The sequence below is a fragment of the Aquarana catesbeiana genome, linkage group LG07 (genome assembly GCF_042186555.1).
Source record: "Aquarana catesbeiana isolate 2022-GZ linkage group LG07, ASM4218655v1, whole genome shotgun sequence".
In the NCBI taxonomy this organism is placed as follows: domain Eukaryota; kingdom Metazoa; phylum Chordata; class Amphibia; order Anura; family Ranidae; genus Aquarana; species Aquarana catesbeiana.
Window position 1 is genome coordinate 12,174,211 of NC_133330.1, and position 22,560 is coordinate 12,196,770.

Genomic DNA, 22,560 nt, shown 5'->3' on the forward strand with positions numbered 1-22,560 from the left:
GGTTATTATGTGACACTTCCCCCCTCCCCCCATGACGGGTATTTTTTTAAATTATTTTCATCTTTATCCAGCGTTTTATCAATCCACAAGGGGGACTCCTTTTTTAACCCAATGGGGATTTTACGTTGGGCTCCAATTTTGCAACCGCTGTTGGCATGAGGTTGCGGCACATTCCCCTTGACTTTGATGGGAAAGTCAGACAGGCGGTGCCGCCTGTCAAACTCGACGTGCCAAGTTAAAATTGGCACAGCGGGAAAGAGTGTGAACTCGCCCCTCCGACCGCCATATGCATTCTGGTGGTAACTCAGACGGGATGTTTTCACTGCTTTTCTCCGCAAAGCTTCCGGAAAAGTCTACCCTTCCAGCAGAGTCCACCTATCTAAAGTTGGGGGGGGGGGGGGGAGAAGAGTTAGATATTATCCTCACCTTTCCCCGATTTCCATAGTGCCGGGGTTGACATCATCCTCCACAAGGAAGGTTATTATGTGGCACTCACCCCCCCCCCCCCCCCCCCCATTGCCAACAAGATCCTGGGGAATGCTGAGAAACTTAAATCTCATGAGAAGACACAACGGGACTCAACATCTGGAAGGAAGGAGGATGACGTCATTGCGCTCAGGTGTCATGGCAGGAAGGGACAAAAAAGTTTATTATATGACATCCCCCCCCCCCCCAATGGGTATCTTTTATTATATTGACCACCAAAAGTCATCTTCCCCGTTGGCTCCAATACATTTGCCAAAATGGTGAAATTTCACCGAAGTTTCCCACTTTTTTGCCAAAATTTCAGGGAAAAAATTCTCCTCCGTGTCGTCAACCCCACAGGGCAGGCACACACCATGCATGGCTCCTGCCGCCTGTACGAGGCTACAGACTCTGTTGTCATCATTGTATGGCCACCGTCCTATTCCTGACATCAGATCAGATTTCCACCGTAAGATGTCTTTAAAGCCAAAGCGGAGGGGGGGGGGGGGGGGGGCGAGAAACTTTCCCCTCACTTTTCATTCCTATGACACCAGGATAGAAAATAAGGGGAATGGGGGGGGGTCACCAGGACAGGAAATGAGGGGAATGGGGGTCACCAGGACAGGGAATGAAGAAAATAGGGGTTACTAGGACAGGACAGGAAACTAGGAGAACAGGGGTCATCAAGACAGGAAATATGGGGAATAGGGCTCACCAGGAAATTAAATGAGGGGAATAGGGGTCATCACGACAGGAATTGGGGAGAAAGGAGGTCACTAGTGCAGGAAATGAGGTGAATTAAGGTTACTAGGACACGAAAAAAGGGAATGGTAGTCACCCAGACAGGAAATGAGGGGGGGATAGGGGTAATCAGAATAGGAATTGAAGGGAAAGAAGGTCACTAGATCAGGAAATGAGGGGAATTAAGGTTACCAGGATATGGAAAAAGGGAATGGTAGTCATCGGGACAGGAAATAAGGGGGAATAGGGGTCACAGGACAGGAAATTAGAGGGATAGGGGTCATCAGGATAGGAATTGAAGAGAAAGAAGGTCACTAAGGCAGGAAATTGGGGGAATTAGGGTTACTAGGACATGAAAAAAGGGGAACGGTAATCACCAGGACAGGAAATTATAGGAATGGGGGCCACCAGAATAGGAAATAAGAAAAGTAGGGGTCACTAGGACGGGAAATAAGAAGATTGGGGGGTCGCTGGGCCAATTAGTCACAGACAGCAATTAAAATATCACAGAGGAACTCATATATCCCCAGTTTTGGCTGGAGTCCGGCTCTAATAGGTTGAGTGGGTCCAATTGTTTCCATTGACCCTGAGCCCCTCTCCACGCTGCTATGACCTCAACATTCCACCATACCTCCGCCCCCCCATCCCCCCTGATACAGCCTCTCCCTCCACTCCGCCTAGCCAGCTGGGACATCAAAACAGGGCTGCGAAAGTCATGTGACCATCAAGGTAATTCCGTTTTGACCAATCCCGAATCTCCCTGAGATGAGGCACGTTCCAGAGCACAGGCATGTGGTGAATCCGGGTATCCTACTTTGGGCTCCACTGAAGGGGGGGGGGGACTTTTGAGCCAGAGCGCAACAAAAGGTTTATGATGGTTTTAGTCGGCGGCCATTTTGGGGGAGTCTGAGCTTTTCTCAGAAGCAGGTGTGTGGGGTGCCCTGTGACTGGCGCTCGGGAGCGTGCGAAGTAAGGAGCAGCCATGTTTGTAGGAGACAGAGGTGTTAAAATTAGTAAAAATAAAATTAAAAAAAAAAAAAGTAAGAGGCTGCTGACATCTACAAAAATGTTTAAAGGGCCCTAAAAAAATGTAATGGGCCCTAGGCTCACTGCGCAAGAGGGAAACGCAGTCCCAGGTAACGCATGGTTACCCCTAGCAGCCAATCACAAATCAGGACCGGGGAAATCGCTTTTCACGGCTCCCCGCGCCACCTTGTTATCCCGGCCTGCAGACATGCATGCGCTGCAATTCCATATTGCACACGGCCCCCTCTCTGCGCGCTCGCTCTCCTCGTCTTTCATTATCACATTCTGCAGGAGAGTCTCAATCCTCCGGAGAGTGGCTCCCGATAATTATCTTAATTGACTTTAATATTTCCCTTTGTAGTGTTATTTTATTTTTTTAACTTTTTTTCTAATTAGCCGCCATTTTTGCACACACGTCCCCGAACGCTCGCTGTGTAGCTCCTGCCGCATCGGGCTCTGGCTGCACTTAGCTAGGATTTCTTCCCCATACCCACCCCCACACCTGAGCTTTTTCTTCAAGAGCGTACGGCTGTTGTGGGGCCCCCAGAAGGACGGTGTCTTATCTGCTCCCGGAACACCTGTCACCCTTCCCCCCCCCCCCCCCGGCGTACTCCAGGCGTTATGTAAGCAGCGCGGTCGTTGCAAGGCCTGCGAGTGTACAGTGCGGGAGTCTCCGGGGGGGATTCGTGAAGTCTAGAGTGCCCTTGGAGGACGTTACATAACATTAATGCAGAGAGAGAGAGAGATCACAGGGACCGTAAAACATTATCATGCAGCGCGTCCTGACAGCACGCCGCCGAACGTTTTATGCATCTCCACTCAGGCGCCCGCAAGATTCCGGTGCATGCGGCAATGGAATAATCCAAATTCACCGCAAATCCCCCCCCCCCCCCCCCCCCCCGTGTCCCAAAGATAACCCTGAATTTCCTGGTATTGCGGCTAGGTTACAATATTATAATGCACCCCCATCCCTGAATTGATATGTAGAATGAGTAGCTGGTGGGATTATAGTAGTGCCAAAAACAAGATGCAGCAAGATATACAATTTACAAAATGTATTTGATACATAGTTAAAACAAACATTTAGGGAAAAAATAAAGTGCACATGTCCATGGTGTAATCATACTGATGTATTAGGTAAATGCTCGCATTGTGGTGTCTGCTTCTGACATGTTTCGCCAATGATGGCTTCTTCAGGGGATTTGAAGACCACTATTATTTAATAAATGTTCAAACCCTTGAAGAAGCCATCATTGGTGAAACATGTCAGGAGCAGACACCACAATGCGAGCATTTACCTAATACACCAGTATGATTATACCATGGACGTGTGCAGTTTATTAGTTAAATGCTCGCATTGTGGGGTCTGCTCCTTGTGGTGTCTTGAAGATTTATTAAATAATAGTGGTCTTCAAATTCCCTGAAGAAGCCGTCATTGGCGAAACATGTCAGGAGCAGACATCACAATGCAAGCATTTACCTAATACACCAGTATGATTATACCATGGACGTGTGCAGTTTATTAGTTAAATGCTCGCATTGTGGGGTCTGCTCCTTGTGGTGTCTTGAAGATTTATTAAATAATAGTGGTCTTCAAATCCCGCGAAGAAGCCGTCATTGGCGAAACATGTCAGGAGCAGACACCACAATGCGAGCATTTACCTAATACACCAGTATGATTATACCATGGACGTGTGCAGTTTATTAGTTAAATGCTCGCATTGTGGTGTCTGCTCCTTGTGGTGTCTTGAAAATTTATTAAATAATAGTGGTCTTCAAATCCCCTGAAAAAGCCGTCATTAGCGAAACATGTTAGGAGCAGACACCACAATGCGAGCATTTACCTAATACACCAGTATGATTATACCATGGACATGTGCAATTTCTCTAAATGATCATGTTGTATCAAATACATTTTGTAAATTGTATATCGTGATGGATATTGTTTTTGTCACTGTTCTAATCCCACCAGCTACTCATTCTACAAGAGTGGCAAAAATAAGATCCATCACGATATATAATTTACAAAATGTATTTGTTACATAGTTAAAACATGATCATTTAGAGAAAAGATAAAGTGCACCTGTCCATGGTATAATCATACTGGTGTATTAGGTAAATGCTCGCATTGTGGTGTCTGCTCCTGACATGTTTCGCCAATGACGGCTTCTTCAGAGAGTTTGAAGACCACTATTATTTAATAAATCTTCAAATTCCCTGAAGAAGCCGTCATTGGTGAAACATGTCAGGAGCAGACACCAGAATGCAAGCATTTACCTAATACACCAGTATGATTATACCATGGACATGTGCACTTTATTTTTTCCCTAAATGATCATGTTTTAACTATGTATCAAATACATTTTGTAAATTGTGTATCATGATGGATATTGTTTTTGCCACTGTTATAATCCACCAGCTACTCATTCTACATTTATATAACCCGCGTCGGAAATCCTGGAAACAGTATGAGCACGTTTTTTTTTTTCTGAAGGTTTCTTAGGTGCGACGGAGCGTTTCCGAGCAAGCTTTTCCGTGCACGTTTAGGGCAACGCGTTTCCGTGTGTTGCCCTAAATGTGAGAAACACGGAAAAGAAGTCCCCGACACATTTTCAAAATCACGTCACACGGAAGGATGAGCTTTAGCAGATGCGCGGGGGGTGCGACGGAGTTTGTGTGCGTTTCCGGGTGTGGCATGTAGGGCAGCCCATACAATTGGCTGCCCTACGCACAAGACACACGGAAAAGAAGTCCCCAACCTATGGTCTGCCCTAAACGTGAGAAACACGGAAAAAAAGTCCCGACCCATTTTTAAAATCACGCCACATTAAAACATGCACATTAGCAGATGCAAGGGGGTGCGACTGAGCATGCGTGCGTTTCCGGGCGTGGCATGTAGGGCAGCCCATTCATTTGCCCTAAATGCGAGAAACACGAAAAAGCAGTCCCCGACCCTTTTTCAAAATCACGCCACAATAAAACATGCGCGTTTGCAGATGCGTGGGGGGTGCAAATGAGCGTGCGTGCGTTCCCAGACGTTGCATAGTTACATAGTTACATAGTAGGTGAGGTTGAAAAAAGACACAAGTCCATCAAGTCCAACCTATGTGTGTGATTATGTGTCAGTATTACATTACATATCCCTGTATGTTGCAGTCATTCAGGTGATTATCTAATAGTTTCTTGAAGCTATCAATGCTCCCCGCTGAGACCACCGCCTGTGGAAGGGAATTCCACATGCTTGCCGCTCTTACAGTAAGGAACCCTCTACGTAGTTTAAGGTTAAACCTCTTTTCTTCTAATTGTAATGAGTGGCCACGAGTCTTATTAAACTCTCTTCTGCAAAAAAGTTTTATCCCTATTGTGGGGTCACCAGTACAGTATTTGTAAATTGAAATCATATCCCCTCTCAAGCGTCTCTTCTCCAGAGAGAATAAGTTCAGTGCTCGCAACCTTTCCTCATAACTAAGATCCTCCAGACCCTTTATTAGCTTTGTTGCCCTTCTTTGTACTCGCTCCATTTCCAGTACATCCTTCCTGAGGACTGGTGCCCAGAACTGGACAGCATACTCCAGGTGCGGCCGGACCAGAGTCTTGTAGAGCGGGAGAATTATCGTTTTATCTCTGGAGTTGATCCTCTTTTTTTCCAATATTCTGTTTGCTTTATTAGCAGCAGCTTGGCATTGCATGCCATTGCTGAGCCTATCATCTACTAGGACCCCCAGGTCCTTTTCCATCCTAGATTCCCCCAGAGGTTCTCCCCCCAGTGTATAGATTGCATTCATATTTTTGCCACCCAAATGCATTATTTTACATTTTTCTACATTGAACCTCATTTGCCATGTAGTCGCCCACCCCATTAATTTGTTCAGGTCTTTTTGCAAGATTTCCACATCCTGCGGAGAAGTTATTGCCCTGCTTAGCTTAGTATCATCCGCAAATACAGAGATTGAACTGTTTATCCCATCCTCCAGGTCGTTTATGAACAAATTAAATAGGATTGGTCCCAGCACAGAACCCTGGGGGACCCCACTACCCACCCCTGACCATTCTGAGTACTCCCCATTTATCACTACCCTCTGAACTCACCCTTGTAGCCAGTTTTCAATCCATGTACTCACCCTATGGTCCATGCCAACGGACCTTATTTTGTACAGTAAACGTTTATGGGGAACTGTGTCAAATGCTTTTGCAAAATCCAGATACACCACGTCTACGGGCCTTCCTTTATCTAGATGGCAACTCACCTCCTCATAGAAGGTTAATAGATTGGTTTGGCAAGAACGATTCTTCATGACTCCATGCTGATTACTGCTAATGATATCGTTCGTATTACTAAAATCTTGTATATAGTCCCTTATCATCCCCTCCAAGAGTTTACATACTATTGATGTTAGGCTAACTGGTCTGTAATTCCCAGGGATGTTTTTTGGGCCCTTTTTAAATATTGGTGCTACATTGGCATGTTTTTGTAAAATAGAAACGGGCGTGTTAGCAGATGCGTGGGGGCGCAATTAACAATCAATGGCACTGCCGCATTTCTGCAAAAGGGCAACACGTTTCTGCGCATGTCAGGAAAGTGCGTAATTTTGCTTGCGTTCGACACGCACGAATGTGCACCTAGCCTAACAATCCAACGAGTGGACAACTGCATACGGAATTCAGGAGCCAGTCCGTCCAATCTCTTCTGAGCTCAAGGCGACTTCCCTGCATCCGCCGGCCACACGGGCTAGTCAGATCCGCCTCCTCCCTGCTACCACCAACAAGAGTCCACTCCGTACGCCACCATATTTTCCTTTGGTTTCGATGAACTTTATTGAAACCACTGCACGGCCATTCTAACAACATTGCTCCCTACTGACGCGTTTCGCCCTAAATCAGGGCTTAACGTTGTTGTAAAGGCTGAAGGTTTTGTACCTTCATGCATTCTGTGTGCTGCCCCCCCCCCCTACAGCCCCTCTCTTATACTCACCTGAGCTCCCTCTTGATCCAGCGATGTGCACGAGAGCCTCACCTGTCCAGGGACTCCCTCTCCTTATTGGCTGAGACAGCCGAGGAAGCCAATGAGGAGAGAGTGGGGGGCGGGGTTGATCCGCGGCTCTATGTGTCTTATGGATGCATAGCGCAGGGCTCGGTAGGGAGGGGCTCAGGTGAGTATAAGGGAGGGGCTGTGGGGGGGGGGAGCAGACAGAACGCATGAAGGTAAAAAATCTTCAGCCTTTACAAACCACAATAATCTCTGATTTAGGGCAAAACGCGTCAGTCTGGAGTAATGTCACTGCTTCTTATTAGGGGGACACTGGTCAAGGAGGAGGAGCAAGGATCGCCGACGGGGAACCTGAGAAGAGGAGGATCCGGGCTGCTCTGTGCAAAACCATCACACAGAGCAAGCAAGTATAACATGTTTATTAAAAAAAAAAAAAACCACATACTTTAATCATAAGGATTATGGCCATGCAGCAGTGTCAATAAAGTTTATTGAAACTAAAAAAAAAAAAATTTAAATTGCAGCACGACCCGGACTGTTATTTGTCCCAGGAGTCAGCAGGTCTATTTAACCCCTTCCCACCGCCCTGGGGGGGGGGGGATTTGTGGTCATGTGACCACCGTCATTTGCTGTCAGAGTAGTCACCTGATTGAGAATGTCTATTAGCAGGGACCAGGAGTGGTCTTTGACGGTCTCTGTGCTGGGAGCGTGCAGCGTCATTGCCCGCCCAGTGACGCATATGTGCGGCGTGCCGGTATTAAACCCCACCCTTCCGTCACCGCACACATGCGTTATACGCGGGTGGCAAGAGGATAGTAAACATGAGTCACGGTCTTCTAAAAGACAGACGGCGGCTACAATTTTCGTAAAGAGCGCGGCCTTCGAGGATCCATCACTGAGTGGCCCATTCATTTCATGATCTCTTAAAGTGATTGTAAAGTCTCATTTTTTTTCTATAAAAATAACAAACCTGTTCTACTTCCCTCCTCTGTTGGAGTCGGATTTGCACAGAGCAGCCCGGATCCTCCTCTTCTTGGGTCCCTCTTCTGTGATCCTGGCCCCTCCCTCCTGTTGAGTGCCCCCCCTCCCCCCCAGCAGGCAACTTGCTATGGGGGAACCCGAGCTGAGTCACAGCTCCGTGTGTCCATTCAGAACCCCGGCCCCACCCCCTCTGTCCGCTGATTGATTGACAGCAGCGGGAGCCAATGACGCCGCTGCCGTGTCTCAGCCAATCAAGAAGGAAAATCTCAGGCGGCTGAGACACTTGTGGATATCGCTGGATAGAGATGGGGGCTCAGATAAGTAATAGGGGGTCTGCTGCACACAGAAGACTTTCTTCATAGACACAGCCCAGTGACCCAAAACCAAATCGATCAGCTGCCAGTCCCCGGTCACTGAGCTGGGCGATCGTATAGAAAACATTTGCAACCAACACGGTCACCTTTGCGTTCAGGGCTGGGGGGAGGGGTGGGCAGGAGGGACAGTTGCCCCGGGCGCGGTGAATCAAAGGGGCAAAAAAAATGGATGCAAGGTGGTACACCCATTCTATGGTGGGGGAGGGGTGCAATTCTGGGTGCTGGACAACCCTGTCCTGTTTACTGGTTGCAATAGATGCAAAATTCCAGTGTCGATCCGAGCTGGACTTGGCCCGTAGGGGCCGCTGCTAGAGGTGAGAGGCTGGGGGGGAAACGGGCGGCGCACTTCGGATGGTGATTGGATGAAGTGGGACACTGATCGTTTTTTTTCTGCACATTGATCGTTTTTTTGCACATGCACTTTTGTCGATTGCTGCAAGGATTTTTGACTTTTATATTTCGGTGGGGGTTTGATCATATTGTGCTTTGGATTTTCATTTTCACTTACTGCAAGTTGCACATTACTGGAATTTTTTTGAACATTCAGTGGATACATTTACCCAGCTGGGTCACATTTTGTATTTTTGCACTTTGAAGATGGATTGCAATATTGTTTTTTTTTTCTGTGGTTTCTGCTATTTTGCACATTGTTATTACATTTTTGATCATTTGTTTATTTAATAGGTGATTGTGTTTTACACAGATTTTTATTTTCACAATATTTAGATTCACTTTATTCATACACAAGTTAGTAAGCGCCACAAAATGTATATACATTTTTTCTAGATGCAAGATTGTATTTGCATTATGCAGAGAGAAAAAAAAAAAAAGGGGCGGGGTCCTTCTTGGACAACGCACTATAAACCGGGGGGGAATAGGCGGGGTGATCAGAAGTAACTTTGCAATTCTGCATGAATATATTCCTTGTATGACACAATATACAGGAAAGTTCCACCTTTTATCATTAAACAGCCATCCTTGAGCTCCAATCACTGACTCTGCCAAGGGTGAGATGATGTCATCAGTCTGCTGCAGGAAAGAAGCAGCAATTCCTCAGTCTCCCCTCCCCTCAGTGATCAGACGGCAACATTGGAACTTTGTAGCAAATCACAAGGATTGCAGAGGAAGCAGGACGGACCCGATCGTGTCATCTCCGAGCCGGCATCTCAGCCCAGGAAGTAGATGACCCCGGATGATGCCTGAACAAAGATGGTGCCGCCCTTCCCGTAGAGAAAAGCAGATGAAGGCATTGTCATGTGGAGTACTGCCAGGGGCAGACTGACCATTCGGCCACTCGGGCACTGCCCGAGGGCCCCGGGCCACTAGGGGGCCCCATCAGGGTTGCCAGCCTGAGTAAAACCAGGAACAGTATGTAAAAACCTGTGGTTTTTTTACATCTGTCTCTGAAATGTCCCGAGATTATAGCTGCCCCACCTCTCCAGTACCTTCTCAGCCAATAGAAACATCTCTGTGTATACTGTGTGATTGTATACTGTGTGGCCCTGTAATCTCTGATTGCCTGGGGGCCCCATAATCTCTTATAGCCCGGGGGTCCCATGAGTTGTCAGTCCGCCCCTGAGTACTGCAATGCGTACACCCAGGGAAAGGGGCAACATCCTGTTATAATAGACTTGATATATATACAATGTATCATTATATGTTATAATAGACAGGTTAAATATAATGTATTCTTAAATTAGATGTGTTATATACATTGTATCATTATAGATCTTATATTAGAGATGTTATATACACAATATATCTTCATATAATAGCTGTGCTTTATACAATGTATTGTTCAATATGTTGTAATAGACAAGGTTTATATATCTATGTATTGTTATATGTTATATTGGATGTATTATATACAGCGTATTGTTATATTTGATGTATTATATACAGCGTATTGTTATATTGGATGTATTATATACAGCGTACTGTTATATGTTATAATAGATATGGTATAGTCTTTATATGTTATAATAGACATGTGATATTCAGTGGCAGCCCATCCATTAGAGGCGCCTGGGCGCCGCCCCCTCTATCCCCGGCCGCCACCCCCTATTCATGTTTCCGGCCCCTTTCAGGACGCCAGGCGCGTGAATTACAGCGGCGGGGGTGTTTTTTTTTTTGTTTTTTTTTAGCACCTGATTAGAGCCAGAGGCTCTAATCGGCTTCAAAATAGGGTGGTCTCGGGGGGCAGAGCCCACCCAGGTGTTACAACAGCGAATTAATATTCGCTGTTGCAACACTGATCCTCCTCTCGGCCAATCAGGAAGCAGTTCTGATACCCATCACCCGATTGGCTGAAAGGACAGGCGATCCTACTGGACGCCTAGGAGAAGGGGAGGATACGCACAGCGGAAGCGAGAAGGAGCCGCAGCCTGATGTCCGCCGATGCCTCGATCCCCGCTGCCTAGATGTTACCCCATGCCAGTGGTCCAACAGACAGTGAGGGGGGGGGGGAATTTGAGGTGCCACGCGGGGAGGGGGGGGGTTATTGTTTGCCGCCTCCCCCCAAACAAAAATCCACCAGCCGGCACTGGTTATATGCAATTGGGTTGATTTACTAAAAGTAAAGAGACTGTGCACAATGCTCCAGAGCTTAGTAAATGAGGGGAAGATCAGCTGACTTCCATCATCCAATCATGTGCAAGCAAAAATTATGTTTTTTAAAATTTTTCTTGCATGTGATTGGATCTTTGCAAAGTGAAGCTTCACCTCATTTACTAAGCTCTGGAGTGACTGCACCCTGCACAGTCTATGTGCCTTTAGTAAATCAACCCCAACACGTCTTTATATGTTATATTAGATGCGTTATATACATTGTATCTTTATATGTCATAATAGTGGTGTTATATATCATGTATTGTTATATGTTGTAATAGACATGTTACAGTGCCTTGAAAAAGTATTCATACCCCTCCACATTTTGTCATGTTACAACCAAAAAACATACATGTATTTTATTGGGTTTTTATGTGATAGACCAACACAAAGTGGCTCATAATTGTGAAGTGGAAAGAAAATGATAAATCATTTTGGAATTTTTATTACAAATAAATATTTGAAAAATGGGGGGGGAGGGGGCATTTGTATTCAGCCCCCTTTACTCTGATACCCCTAACTAAAATCTAGTGGAACCAATTGCCTTCAGAAGTCACCTGATTAGTAAATAGAGTCCACCTGTGTGTAATTTATTCTCAGTATAAATACAGCTGTTCTGTGAAGCCCTCAGAGGTTTGTTAGAGAACCTTAGTGAACAAACAGCATCATGAAGGCCAAGGAACACACCAGACAGGTCAGGGATAAAGTTGTGGAGAAGTATAAATCAGGGTTGTGTTATAAAAAAATCTCCCAAGCTTTGAACATCTCACGGAGCTCTGTTCAATCCATCATCGGAAAATGGAAAGAGTATGGCGCAACTGCAAACCTACCAAGACATGGCCGTCCACCTAAACTGACCGGCCGGGCAAGGAGAACATTCATCAGAGAAGAGCCAAGAGGTCCATGGTAACTCTGGAGGAGCTGCAGAGATCCACAGCTCAGGTGGGAGAATCTGTCCACAGGACAACTATTAGTCGTGTTCTCCACAAATCTGCCCTTTATGGAAGAGTGACAAGAAGAAAGACATTGGTGAAAGAAAGTCATAAGAAGTCCTGTTTGTAGTTTGTGAGAAGCCATGTGGAGGACACAGCAAACATGTAGAAGAAGGTGCTCTGGTCAGAGGAGACCAAAATTCAACTTTTTGGTCTAAAACCAAAACGCTATGTGTGGGGGGAAAACTAACACTGTACATCACCCTGAACACACCATCCCCACCGTGAAACATGGTGGTGGCAGCATCATGTGGTGGGGATGCTTTTCTTCAGCAGGGGCAGGGAAGCTGGTCAGAGTTGATGGGAAGATGGATGGAGACAAATACAGGACAATCTCAGAAGAAAACCTGTTAGAGTCTACAAAAGACTTGAGACTGGGGGGGAGGTTCACCTTCCAGCAGGACAACGACCCGAAACATCCAGCCAGAGCTACAATGGAATGGTTTAGATCAAAGCATATTCATGTGTTAGAATGGCCCAGTCACAGTCCAGACCTAAATCACATTGAGAATCTGTGGCAAGACTTGAAAATTGCTGTTCACAGACGTTCTCCATCCAATCTGACAGAGCTTGAGATATTTTGCAGAGAAGAAGAATGGGCAGAAATGTCCTCTCTAGATGTGCAAAGCTGGTAGAGACACCCCCAAAAAGACTTGTAGAGAAAGGGGGTTCTACAAAGTATTGACTCCGGGGGGCGCCATACAAACATTTATCATTTTCCTTCCACTTCACAATTATGTGCCACTTTGTGTTGGTCTATCACATAAAATCCCAATAAAATACATTTACATTTTTGGTTGTAAAATGACAAAATGTGGGAAATTTCAAGGGGTATGAATACTTTTTCGAGGCACTATTTATAATGTATCTTTATATGTTATACTAGATGTGTTACATGCAATGGGGTTGATTTACTAAAGGCAAATCCACCTGGAAGTGCAGTTTCTGTAGATCTGAGGGGAAGCTCTGCTGATTTCTATCATCCAATCATGTACTTGCATGTCCCCCTTGCACTTGTAGCACACAGTGGATTTGCCTTTAGTAAATAAACCCCAATGCATCTTTATATGTTATAATAGTGATATATACAATGTACTGTTACATGTTAGGCCTCATGCACACTGAAAGTTATAAAAAATGCTGTGTTAAAAACACACGTTTTTTAGTGTTTTGCTGCATTTTTGCATTTGCATTTTTTAGCTTTTTTTTAACAAAGCTAAAATCCCACAAAAGCTTATGGCTCAAAAGCGCTCATAAATGCTAAATAGCCACATTTTTTCAGCGTTTTCAGAGTTAGAGAGTTTTTACAGGTGAAAAACTCCTCTCAAAACCTGCTACTTCTGGGGTTTTTTTACAGCCAGAAAACTTCCCTAACAAAAACTGCTGATAAAAGCCTATGTGTGCATGGAGACATAGGATGACACAGGCACACAGGATGACACGGGCACACAAGATGACACGGGCACACAAGATGACACGGGCACACAAGATGACACGGGCACATAGGATGGGCACATAGGATGACACAGGCACACAGGATGACACGGGCACACAGGATGACACGGGCACACAGGATGACACGGGCACACAGGATGACACGGGCACACAAGATGACACGGGCACACAAGATGACACGGGCACACAGGATGACACGGACACATAGGATGGGCACATAGGATGACATGGGCACATAGGATGACATGGACACATAGGATGACATGGGCACATAGGATGGGCACATAGGATGGGCACATAGGATGACATGGGCACATAGGATGACATGGACACATAGGATGGACACATAGGATGACATGGGCACATAGGATGACATGGACACATAGGATGACATGGACACATAGGATGACATGGACACATAGGATGGGCACATAGGATGACATGGGCACATAGGATGGGCACATAGGATGACATGGGCACATAGGATGACATGGACACATAGGATGACATGGACACATAGGATGACATGGACACATAGGATGGGCACATAGGATGACATGGGCACATAGGATGACATGGGCACATAGGATGACATGGACACATAGGATGACATGGACACATAGGAGGACATGGACACATAGGATGGGCACATAGGATGACATGGGCACATAGGATGGGCACATAGGATGACATGGACACATAGGATGACATGGGCACATAGGATGACATGGGCACATAGGATGACATGGACACATAGGATGACATGGACACATAGGATGACATGGACACATAGGATGGGCACATAGGATGACATGGGCACATAGGATGGGCACATAGGATGACATGGGCACATAGGATGACATGGGCACATAGGATGACATGGGCACATAGGAGGACATGGACACATAGGATGGGCACATAGGATGACATGGGCACATAGGATGGGCACATAGGATGACATGGGCACATAGGATGACATGGACACATAGGATGACATGGGCACATAGGATGGGCACATAGGATGACATGGACACATAGGAGAACATGGGCACATAGGATGACATGGACACATAGGAGAACATGGGCACATAGGATGACATGGACACATAGGATGACATGGGCACATAGGATGACATGGACACATAGGATGGGCACATAGGATGACATGGGCACATAGGATGACATGGGTACATAGGATGACATGGGCACATAGGATGACATGGGCACATAGGATGACATGGGTACATAGGATGACATGGGCACATAGGGGTTGATTTATTAAAGAAAACTCCACTTTGCACTGCAAGTGCACTTGGAAGTGCAGTCCCTGTAGAACTAAGGGGAAGATCGAAATGAGGGGAAGCTCTGCTTATTTCTATCATCCAATCATGTATAAGCAAAAATGCTGATTTTAATTTTCCTTGCATGTCCCCCTCAGATCTACAGCGACTTTACTTCTAAGTGCACTTGCTGTGCAAATAACCCCCATAGGATAACATGCTGGGGAGTTTATTGGCTGCAGAAAAAAAAAAAACTTGAAGCCAAAAACAGCAGCTGTAAAAACATCCAGAGTGCATGAGGCCTTATATTAGACGTGTTATATACAATGTATCTTTATATGTTATATTGGATGTGTTATATGCAATGTATCTTTAGATGTTATAATAGATGCGTTATAGACACGCAATGGGGTTGATTTACTAAAGGCAAATAGACTGTGCACTTTGCTAAGTGCAGTTACTCCAGAGCTTAGTAAATGAGCATAAACTCTGCTGACTTCCATCATCCAATCATATGCAAGAAAAAAATGCTGTTTTTTTTATTTCCCTTGCATGTGATTGGGTATTTTTTGCAAAGTTAAGCTTTACCTCGTTTACTAAGGTCTGGAGCAAAGTGCACAATTTATTTGCCTTTAGTAAATCAACCCCATTGCATCTTTATATGTTATATTAGACGTGTTATATACAATGTATCTTTATATGTTATATTAGACGTGTTATATACAATGTATCTTTATATGTTATATTAGACGTGTTATATACAATGTATCTTTATATGTTATATTAGACGTGTTATATACAATGTATCTTTATATGTTATATTAGACGTGTTATATACAATGTATCTTTATATGTTATATTAGACGTGTTATATACAATGTATCTTTATATGTTATATTAGATGTGTTATATACAATGTATCTTTATATGTTATATTTGATGTGTTACATTTAATGTACCTTCCCACAGTTATGTATCTTTTATATGTTACATTAGACGGGTTATATACAATATTGTTATATGTTATATTAGATGTTATATACAATGTATCTTTATCCAGTTATGTATCCCTATCAATAATTTATGTTTGTTTTGCTTGAAACAATCAATACCGCCTTCTATAAATCTCTGATCGATCTTCCCATGGAAGGGCTCATTAGCTCATCTCCGGTAGAGTCTCCGGGAGGACTCCAGAATTTAGCACCCCGGCTGGGCCCCCGAGTCCTCATCTTATTTATTCAATAAATGGAGGAAATAAGAATTGCGCGGTGTCGGGCTCAGTACACACGGGCGTTTACATCAGCAGAAGAGCAAACGTCTCGATGGCCTGGTGGAAGGGGGGAGGAGGGAGCGTCATTATTGGTGGTAATTGGTGTTTCAGGACTCACATGGGACTGAAGTCTGTGTAGCTTCTGGCAGAAGGCATTAGTCGCCACATCCAGCCCCGCCCCGCCATAAACGCCCATAAGTGCTAAAAAAAACTCATTGGTGCACCTGCTGAGCATTTTTAGAGGCTCGTTCACATGTGCGGTGCTTTACGAGGAGCGATCTGCGTTTGGATTATCGCCCCCTCCACACCCGCTTTAACCCCTTGATCGCCGCCCTGGTGCACCCGTGCGTAAAGGTGCGCTTTTGTGTAGTATTAAGCAGATGCGGTGTCATGCACCAACATGTGTTTCCCTTGTGAGTTTGTGGTGCGCGATGGGGGAGTTTCCAACGCGTTTTTTTGCGTTAGGGCCAATTCTCACTGTACCGCAAGCCTCGAAAAGCACTATAACGCATGTGCGTATGTGCGTTATAAATAGGCGGTGTCACGCCTTTGCGCTGTTTGGGAAAATTTGAGCTGAATATCTTTCCATTCAATAAAATGCAGTTGATTCGCAGACACATTGGTGTGAATGAGCCCCTTAGGGTGGGGATGGAGTTAACAGCCTTTGACCAAAGCTTATTAATGACCATTGCCTGTGCGCCAAAACATTCTGACGATCTCCTAATACACATAAACGCAGGGAAAAAATGAGCGCAGAGATGGGGACAGGCGCTATTTTTAGTATGGACACATGAATTTGATTGCATTGTAATGCGTGCGTTAAACCGCAACAGTGTTAATGAGCCCCTAGGAAAAAAATTGGAGGATGTCTGAAAAACACCAACTGAGGAGTTATAACAAACTTAAGAAATATACAATGAGCCTCATGTATGTACAAAGCGGTATACCAGGGGGAGGAGCTGTGCCGGGCCCTCTGACCTCAAGGACCCCGGAACAGGGGCCCCATTTGTACTTATGTATTCCAATCATTTCACTACGAGCACCCACCAAATGTCACTGATATCGCCTGCAAGAGCCCCACCCAAACCAACCCACCGAACATTCCACTAAAATAAACAGATCTGGGATGAGTGAGACCCCTTTACCCCGGAAAGAATGAGACCTCCTCACCCTGGGATGAATGAGACCCCTTTATCCCAAGATGAATGAGACTCCCTTCAAACCGGAATAAATGAGACCTCCTCACCCTGGAATAAATGAGACCTCCTCACCACAGAATAAAAGAGACCTCCTCACCACAGAATAAAAGAGACCTCCTCACCACAGAATAAAAGAGACCTCCTCACCACAGAATAAAAGAGACCTCCTCACCACGGAATAAAAGAGACCTCCTCACCACGGAATAAAATAGACCTCCTCACCACGGAATAAAAGAGACCTCCTGACCCTGGGAAGAATGAGACCTCCTGACCCTGGGAAGAATGAGACCTCCTCACCCCGGAATAAATGAGACCTCCTCAACCTGGAATAAATGAGACCTCCTCAACCCGGAATAAAATAGACTTCCTCAACCCGGAAAGAATGAGACCTCCTGACCCTGGGAAGAATGAGACCTCCTCACCCCAGGATGAGCGAGACCCTTTCAATGGGATGAGTGACAAACCCTTCATTGAGATGAGTGAGAACCCTTCATTGAGATGAGTGAGAACCCTTCACCCCTAGATGACTGGGACCCCTTCACCCTCAGATGTGTGAGGCCCTTTCACCCTGGGATGAGTGAGACTCTTTCAATGGGAAGAGTGAGAACCCTTCATTGGGATGAGCAAGACCCCTTCACCCCAAGGTGAGTGAGACCCCCTTCATCCCAAGATATTCTTCACTTCAGACTTCTTCACCAAGATGAGTGTGACCCCCTCACCCCAAGATGAGAGAAACCCCTTTAAAAATGGGATGAGCAGGACACCTTCACCCCAAGATGAGTACAATTTCTTCACCCCAAGATGAGTGAGACCCCTTCACCCCAAGATGAGTGAGACCCCTTCACCCCAAGATGAGAGAAACACCTTCAATGGGAGCAGGACACCTTCACCCCAAGATGAGTGAGACTTCTTCACCCCAAGATGAGTGAGACCCCGTCAACCCAAGAAGAGTGAGTTCCCTTCACAAAGATGAGACAGACCCCTTCAAATGGGATGAGTGAGACCCTTTCACCCCAAGATGAGTGAGTTCCCTTCTCCAAGATGAGAGAGACCCCTTCAATGGGATGGAACAGGACACCTTCACCCCAAGATGAGTGATAATTCTTCACCCCAAGATGAGAGTAAGTTCCCTTCACCAAGATGAGAGAGACCCCTTCAATGGGATGAGTGAGACACCTTCACCCCAAGATGAGTGAGTTCCCCTTACCAAGATGAGAGAGACCCCTTCAATGGGATGAGCAGGACACCTTCACCCCAAGATGAGTGAGACTTCCTTACTGTCTTTTTATAGGCAAGCAGCAGGGTCAGTGGCCCTCCGGAATGTGTAGTAAGGCCCAATTATCAGACATTGTCACTCAAAGAATTGTCTATGAAGATCAGCCAATCATCTCTCTTCTACAGAGATACAATGTAGATACAAAGGTAAATCTTTTATATGGAGCGGCCAATCATCTCTCGGATATTTATAAACAGAAGTAACAAATCATCAAAATATTTGACTAAAAAGCAATGACATGATCCCCGGATCTGTGATCCCCCGGCTGAGGCCTCGGGGTCTGAGTAATGACACAAGCCGAGTTCTTGTATATACAGAGCCAGATCCCTATATACACCCAAATCCCACTACGGAACGTTCGACCAGCAGCAGAGATCAGAGACGCAGACAGCAGTGCGACCTGGACTGAAAGTTTTTAAAATTATATTTCAGAAATATTATTTAAAGTGATAGATACTGAGGAACTACAAATCCCAGAGGCCTGGGGTGGGATGGGACTTGTGGTTCCTCTGAGGCCCATGCCTAGAGCACCAAACCAACAACATGGCAGCTTCTGGATGAATTACTGATTCAAGGAGATCCCAACAAACAGGACATGATAGAGGACACACCGATCGCCGCTGACACAGGTACACAATCGTTTATCAGAAACTCCAATTATCAAAGAAATAAAAACACAATCGTGATTGGATAATGCTCCCCCAAATCCCCGCCAAAGCATTTCATATTGAGAAGCCAAGACTCTCCGAATGACAGTCCCAATCCTTTCTGGAAACCTGAAGCTGTACATATATATATATATAGTACTGGGGTCATCCTCCTCTATATACACTCAGGGTGGGGGATGAGTGCAAATATTTTGGGAAAGGGAGGGGCAGCAATTCCAATTTAATACCTGCGGAGGGTTTTCAGCGTTATAAATACATCATCTCTGTATTATGGAGGCAGGGTCAGGTTTGGGAGAAGTAGAGGGGGGCTATGGGAAGTATTGGGGAGCGGTGGGAAGGGGGGGCAATGAGGACTGGGAGTTGTAGGTAGACAGCTGGACGATGGAATTTGGGGGATGAAGGAATGATCACATCTACATGGAGGGTGAAGGAAGAGGGGACAGTGGGGGGGCACAGCACGGACAGATAGAAGATGGAGAAGAAAATATATCGGGGAGAGGGAACATTGGGCACATCATTTCCCGGGGACGGGAGCGGTGAAGGGGGGGCTGCCACCCCGGATATAGACTAAAGCCATCGTCTCGGGGTACAATGCCCATTATTAGGGGGCTCTGCAGATCGCTGGAATTATTGTCCATACATTGAGGGTACTGGGGTGCAGTGTTGGTGTGAAGGTTCAGTGCCTGGAGTCAGCAGAGCAATATAGAAAGTAGGGGTTAGCTGCAGGTATTAGGGTACAGTGTCAGTACTGGGGTCCTGTGTCAGGGGGATACACTGCAGGTATTAGGGTACAGTGTCAGTACTGGGGTCCTGTGGCGGGGGGTTACATTGCAGGTATTAGGGTACATTGTCAGTACTGGGGTCCTGTATCAGGGGGTTACATTGCAGGTATTAGGGTACAGTGTCAGTACTGGGGTCCTGTATCAGGGGGTTACATTGCAGGTATTAGGGTACAGTGTCAGTACTGGGGTCCTGTATCAGGGGGTTACATTGCAGGTATTAGGGTACAGTGTCAGTACTGGGGTCCTGTGGCGGGGGGTTACATTGCAGGTATTAGGGTACATTGTCAGTACTGGGGTCCTGTATCAGGGGGTTACATTGCAGGTATTAGGGTACATTGTCAGTACTGGGGTCTTGTATCAGGGGGATACACTACAGGTATTAGGGTACAGTGTCAGTACTGGGGTCCTGTATCAGGGGGTTACATTGCAGGTATTAGGGTACATGGTCAGTACTGGGGTCTTGTATCAGGGGGATACACTACAGGTATTAGGGTACAGTGTCAGTCCTGGGGTCCTGTGTCAGAGGGATACATTGCAAGAATAAGGGTACAGTGTCAGTCCTGGGGTCCTGTGCCAGGAGGTTAAACTGTAGGTATAAAGGCACAGTCTCAGGGGTTTCACTGCAGGTATTGGGGTACAGTGTCAGGGGGATACACTGCAGGTATTGGGGTACAGCATCAGTACTAGGGTTGTGTGGCAGGAGGTACACTTCAGGTACGGGGGTACAGTGTCAGCGCTGTTGTCCTGTGCCAAGGATTTAACAGCAGGTATTAGGGTACAGTGTCAGTATTGGGGTCTTGTGTCGGGGGATACACTGCATGTATTAGGGTACAGTGTCAGTATAGGACACCTGTGCCAGGGTTTACAATGCAGGTATTGGGGTACAGTGTGAGTACTGGGGTCCTGTCCCAGGAGTTATAGATCAGATATGAAATGCATTGTAAGCAATGGGGGTCCTGTGTCTGGGTTTACACTGCAGGGAGAGGGGTACAGTGTAAGTGATGGGGTGCTGTGGCAGGGGCTACACCTCAGGTATTGGGGTACAGCGCCAGTGCTGTTGTCTTGTGCCCAGGGTTTACCTGTGGGTATTGGGGTACAGTGTCAGTCCAGGGGACCTGTGCCAGGGGTTACACTGCAGGTATTGGGGTACGGTGTCAGTATTGGGATGCAGGTGATCCAGCCTTCCATTATCTACATTCTGGGGGCGCAGGGCTTACAATGGAAATAAAGAATCGGTATTGGGGTGCCAAGATTTGGAGAAATACTGCATATTGTGGGGTACAGGGAAGGTGGTGTATTAGTAGCACAGGGGGTGGAAGTGGGGTACCTATTACTGGGGGTACAAGGTTAATAATAATAAAAACAGTGGGGGGTCCAGGCATGTTATTTGGTTGCAGATTATTGATGGGGGGTGCAGGGATAATATTGGGGTGTAGGGATAACTGAGGAATAATATTGGGGTTCGGGGAGCACACAGGTGATGGAGGAATATTTGGGGGTCCGGTAATACAATTTGGGGGTACAGGGATGACACCAGGGAGCAGATAATATACATCGGGGTGTCGGTGGATATCGGGGTGTCGGTACTCACGTGTGCTGTTGCGGGAAGCTGAACCCCGAACCCCCCGGGAGGTGGAGCACACAGAGCGCCGGGAGGAGAAGGAGGAAGATCGGCCGGAGAGATCTCATCGTCATCCGCATCGTGCAGATCCAAACCGGAGAGCCTCTGCCCACCGCACACTGCCAGCTGTATACCCAGCCTGGGAGAGACAGGCTCCCCCTACCACTGCCCTATATCACCCGACTGACTGCCCACTGCCTGCACACTGCCCGCCCACTCTACACGGGAGACTCCGCCCACTGCCTGCCCACTGTACACAAGAGACTCCGCCCACTATACACAGGAGACCCCACCCACTGCCTGCACACTGTACACAGAGACCGCCCACCCTGCACAAGAGACTCTGCCCACTTCACGCAGATCCTGCCCACCTTGCCCAAAGACACCGCCCCTCCATACAAAGATCCCGCCCACCCTGCAGACTGCAGGCAGATCCCGGTGCACAGACACCTGCCCATCATCACCAGCCTCCACCCACAGCCTGTCCATCATCTGACCCCGCCCACCGTATATATAAATTGGATGCCCATCTACACCTCAACCCCGCCCACAGAGAGCCTGCCCAATATATAACTCCGCCCACAGAGAGCCTGCCCATCCTGAGAATAAAGACTACCTACCCATTATGGGAGAGAGTGCCCCGCCCCCCCCCCCAGCACAGGGACCACCCAATTCTGTACTAAGAGAACCTACCTCCTCCTCTATAGAGAGAACCTACCTACCTCCTCCTCTATAGAGAGAACCTACCTACCTCCTCCTCTATAGAGAAAACCTACCTACCTCCCCCTCTATACAGAGAACCTACCTACCTCCCCCTCTATAGAGAGAACCTACCT

The 22,560-nt window shown here is 46.5% G+C and overlaps 1 protein-coding gene across 4 annotated transcripts in view; it reads right to left on the reverse strand.

Annotated features, from left to right (window-relative positions):
• CACNA2D2 (calcium voltage-gated channel auxiliary subunit alpha2delta 2) overlaps positions 1–21,959 on the reverse strand; it is a 339,422-nt gene extending 317,463 nt beyond the window's left edge. For all 4 annotated transcript variants that reach the window (XM_073591600.1, XM_073591599.1, XM_073591598.1 and 1 more), the window contains exon 1: positions 21,695–21,959. In XM_073591600.1, the coding sequence (XP_073447701.1) occupies positions 21,695–21,804 (110 nt within the window). In that variant the 5' untranslated portion in view covers positions 21,805–21,959. The remainder of the gene's footprint in view (positions 1–21,694) is intronic.
• Between the last annotated feature and the right edge of the window lie 601 nt (positions 21,960–22,560).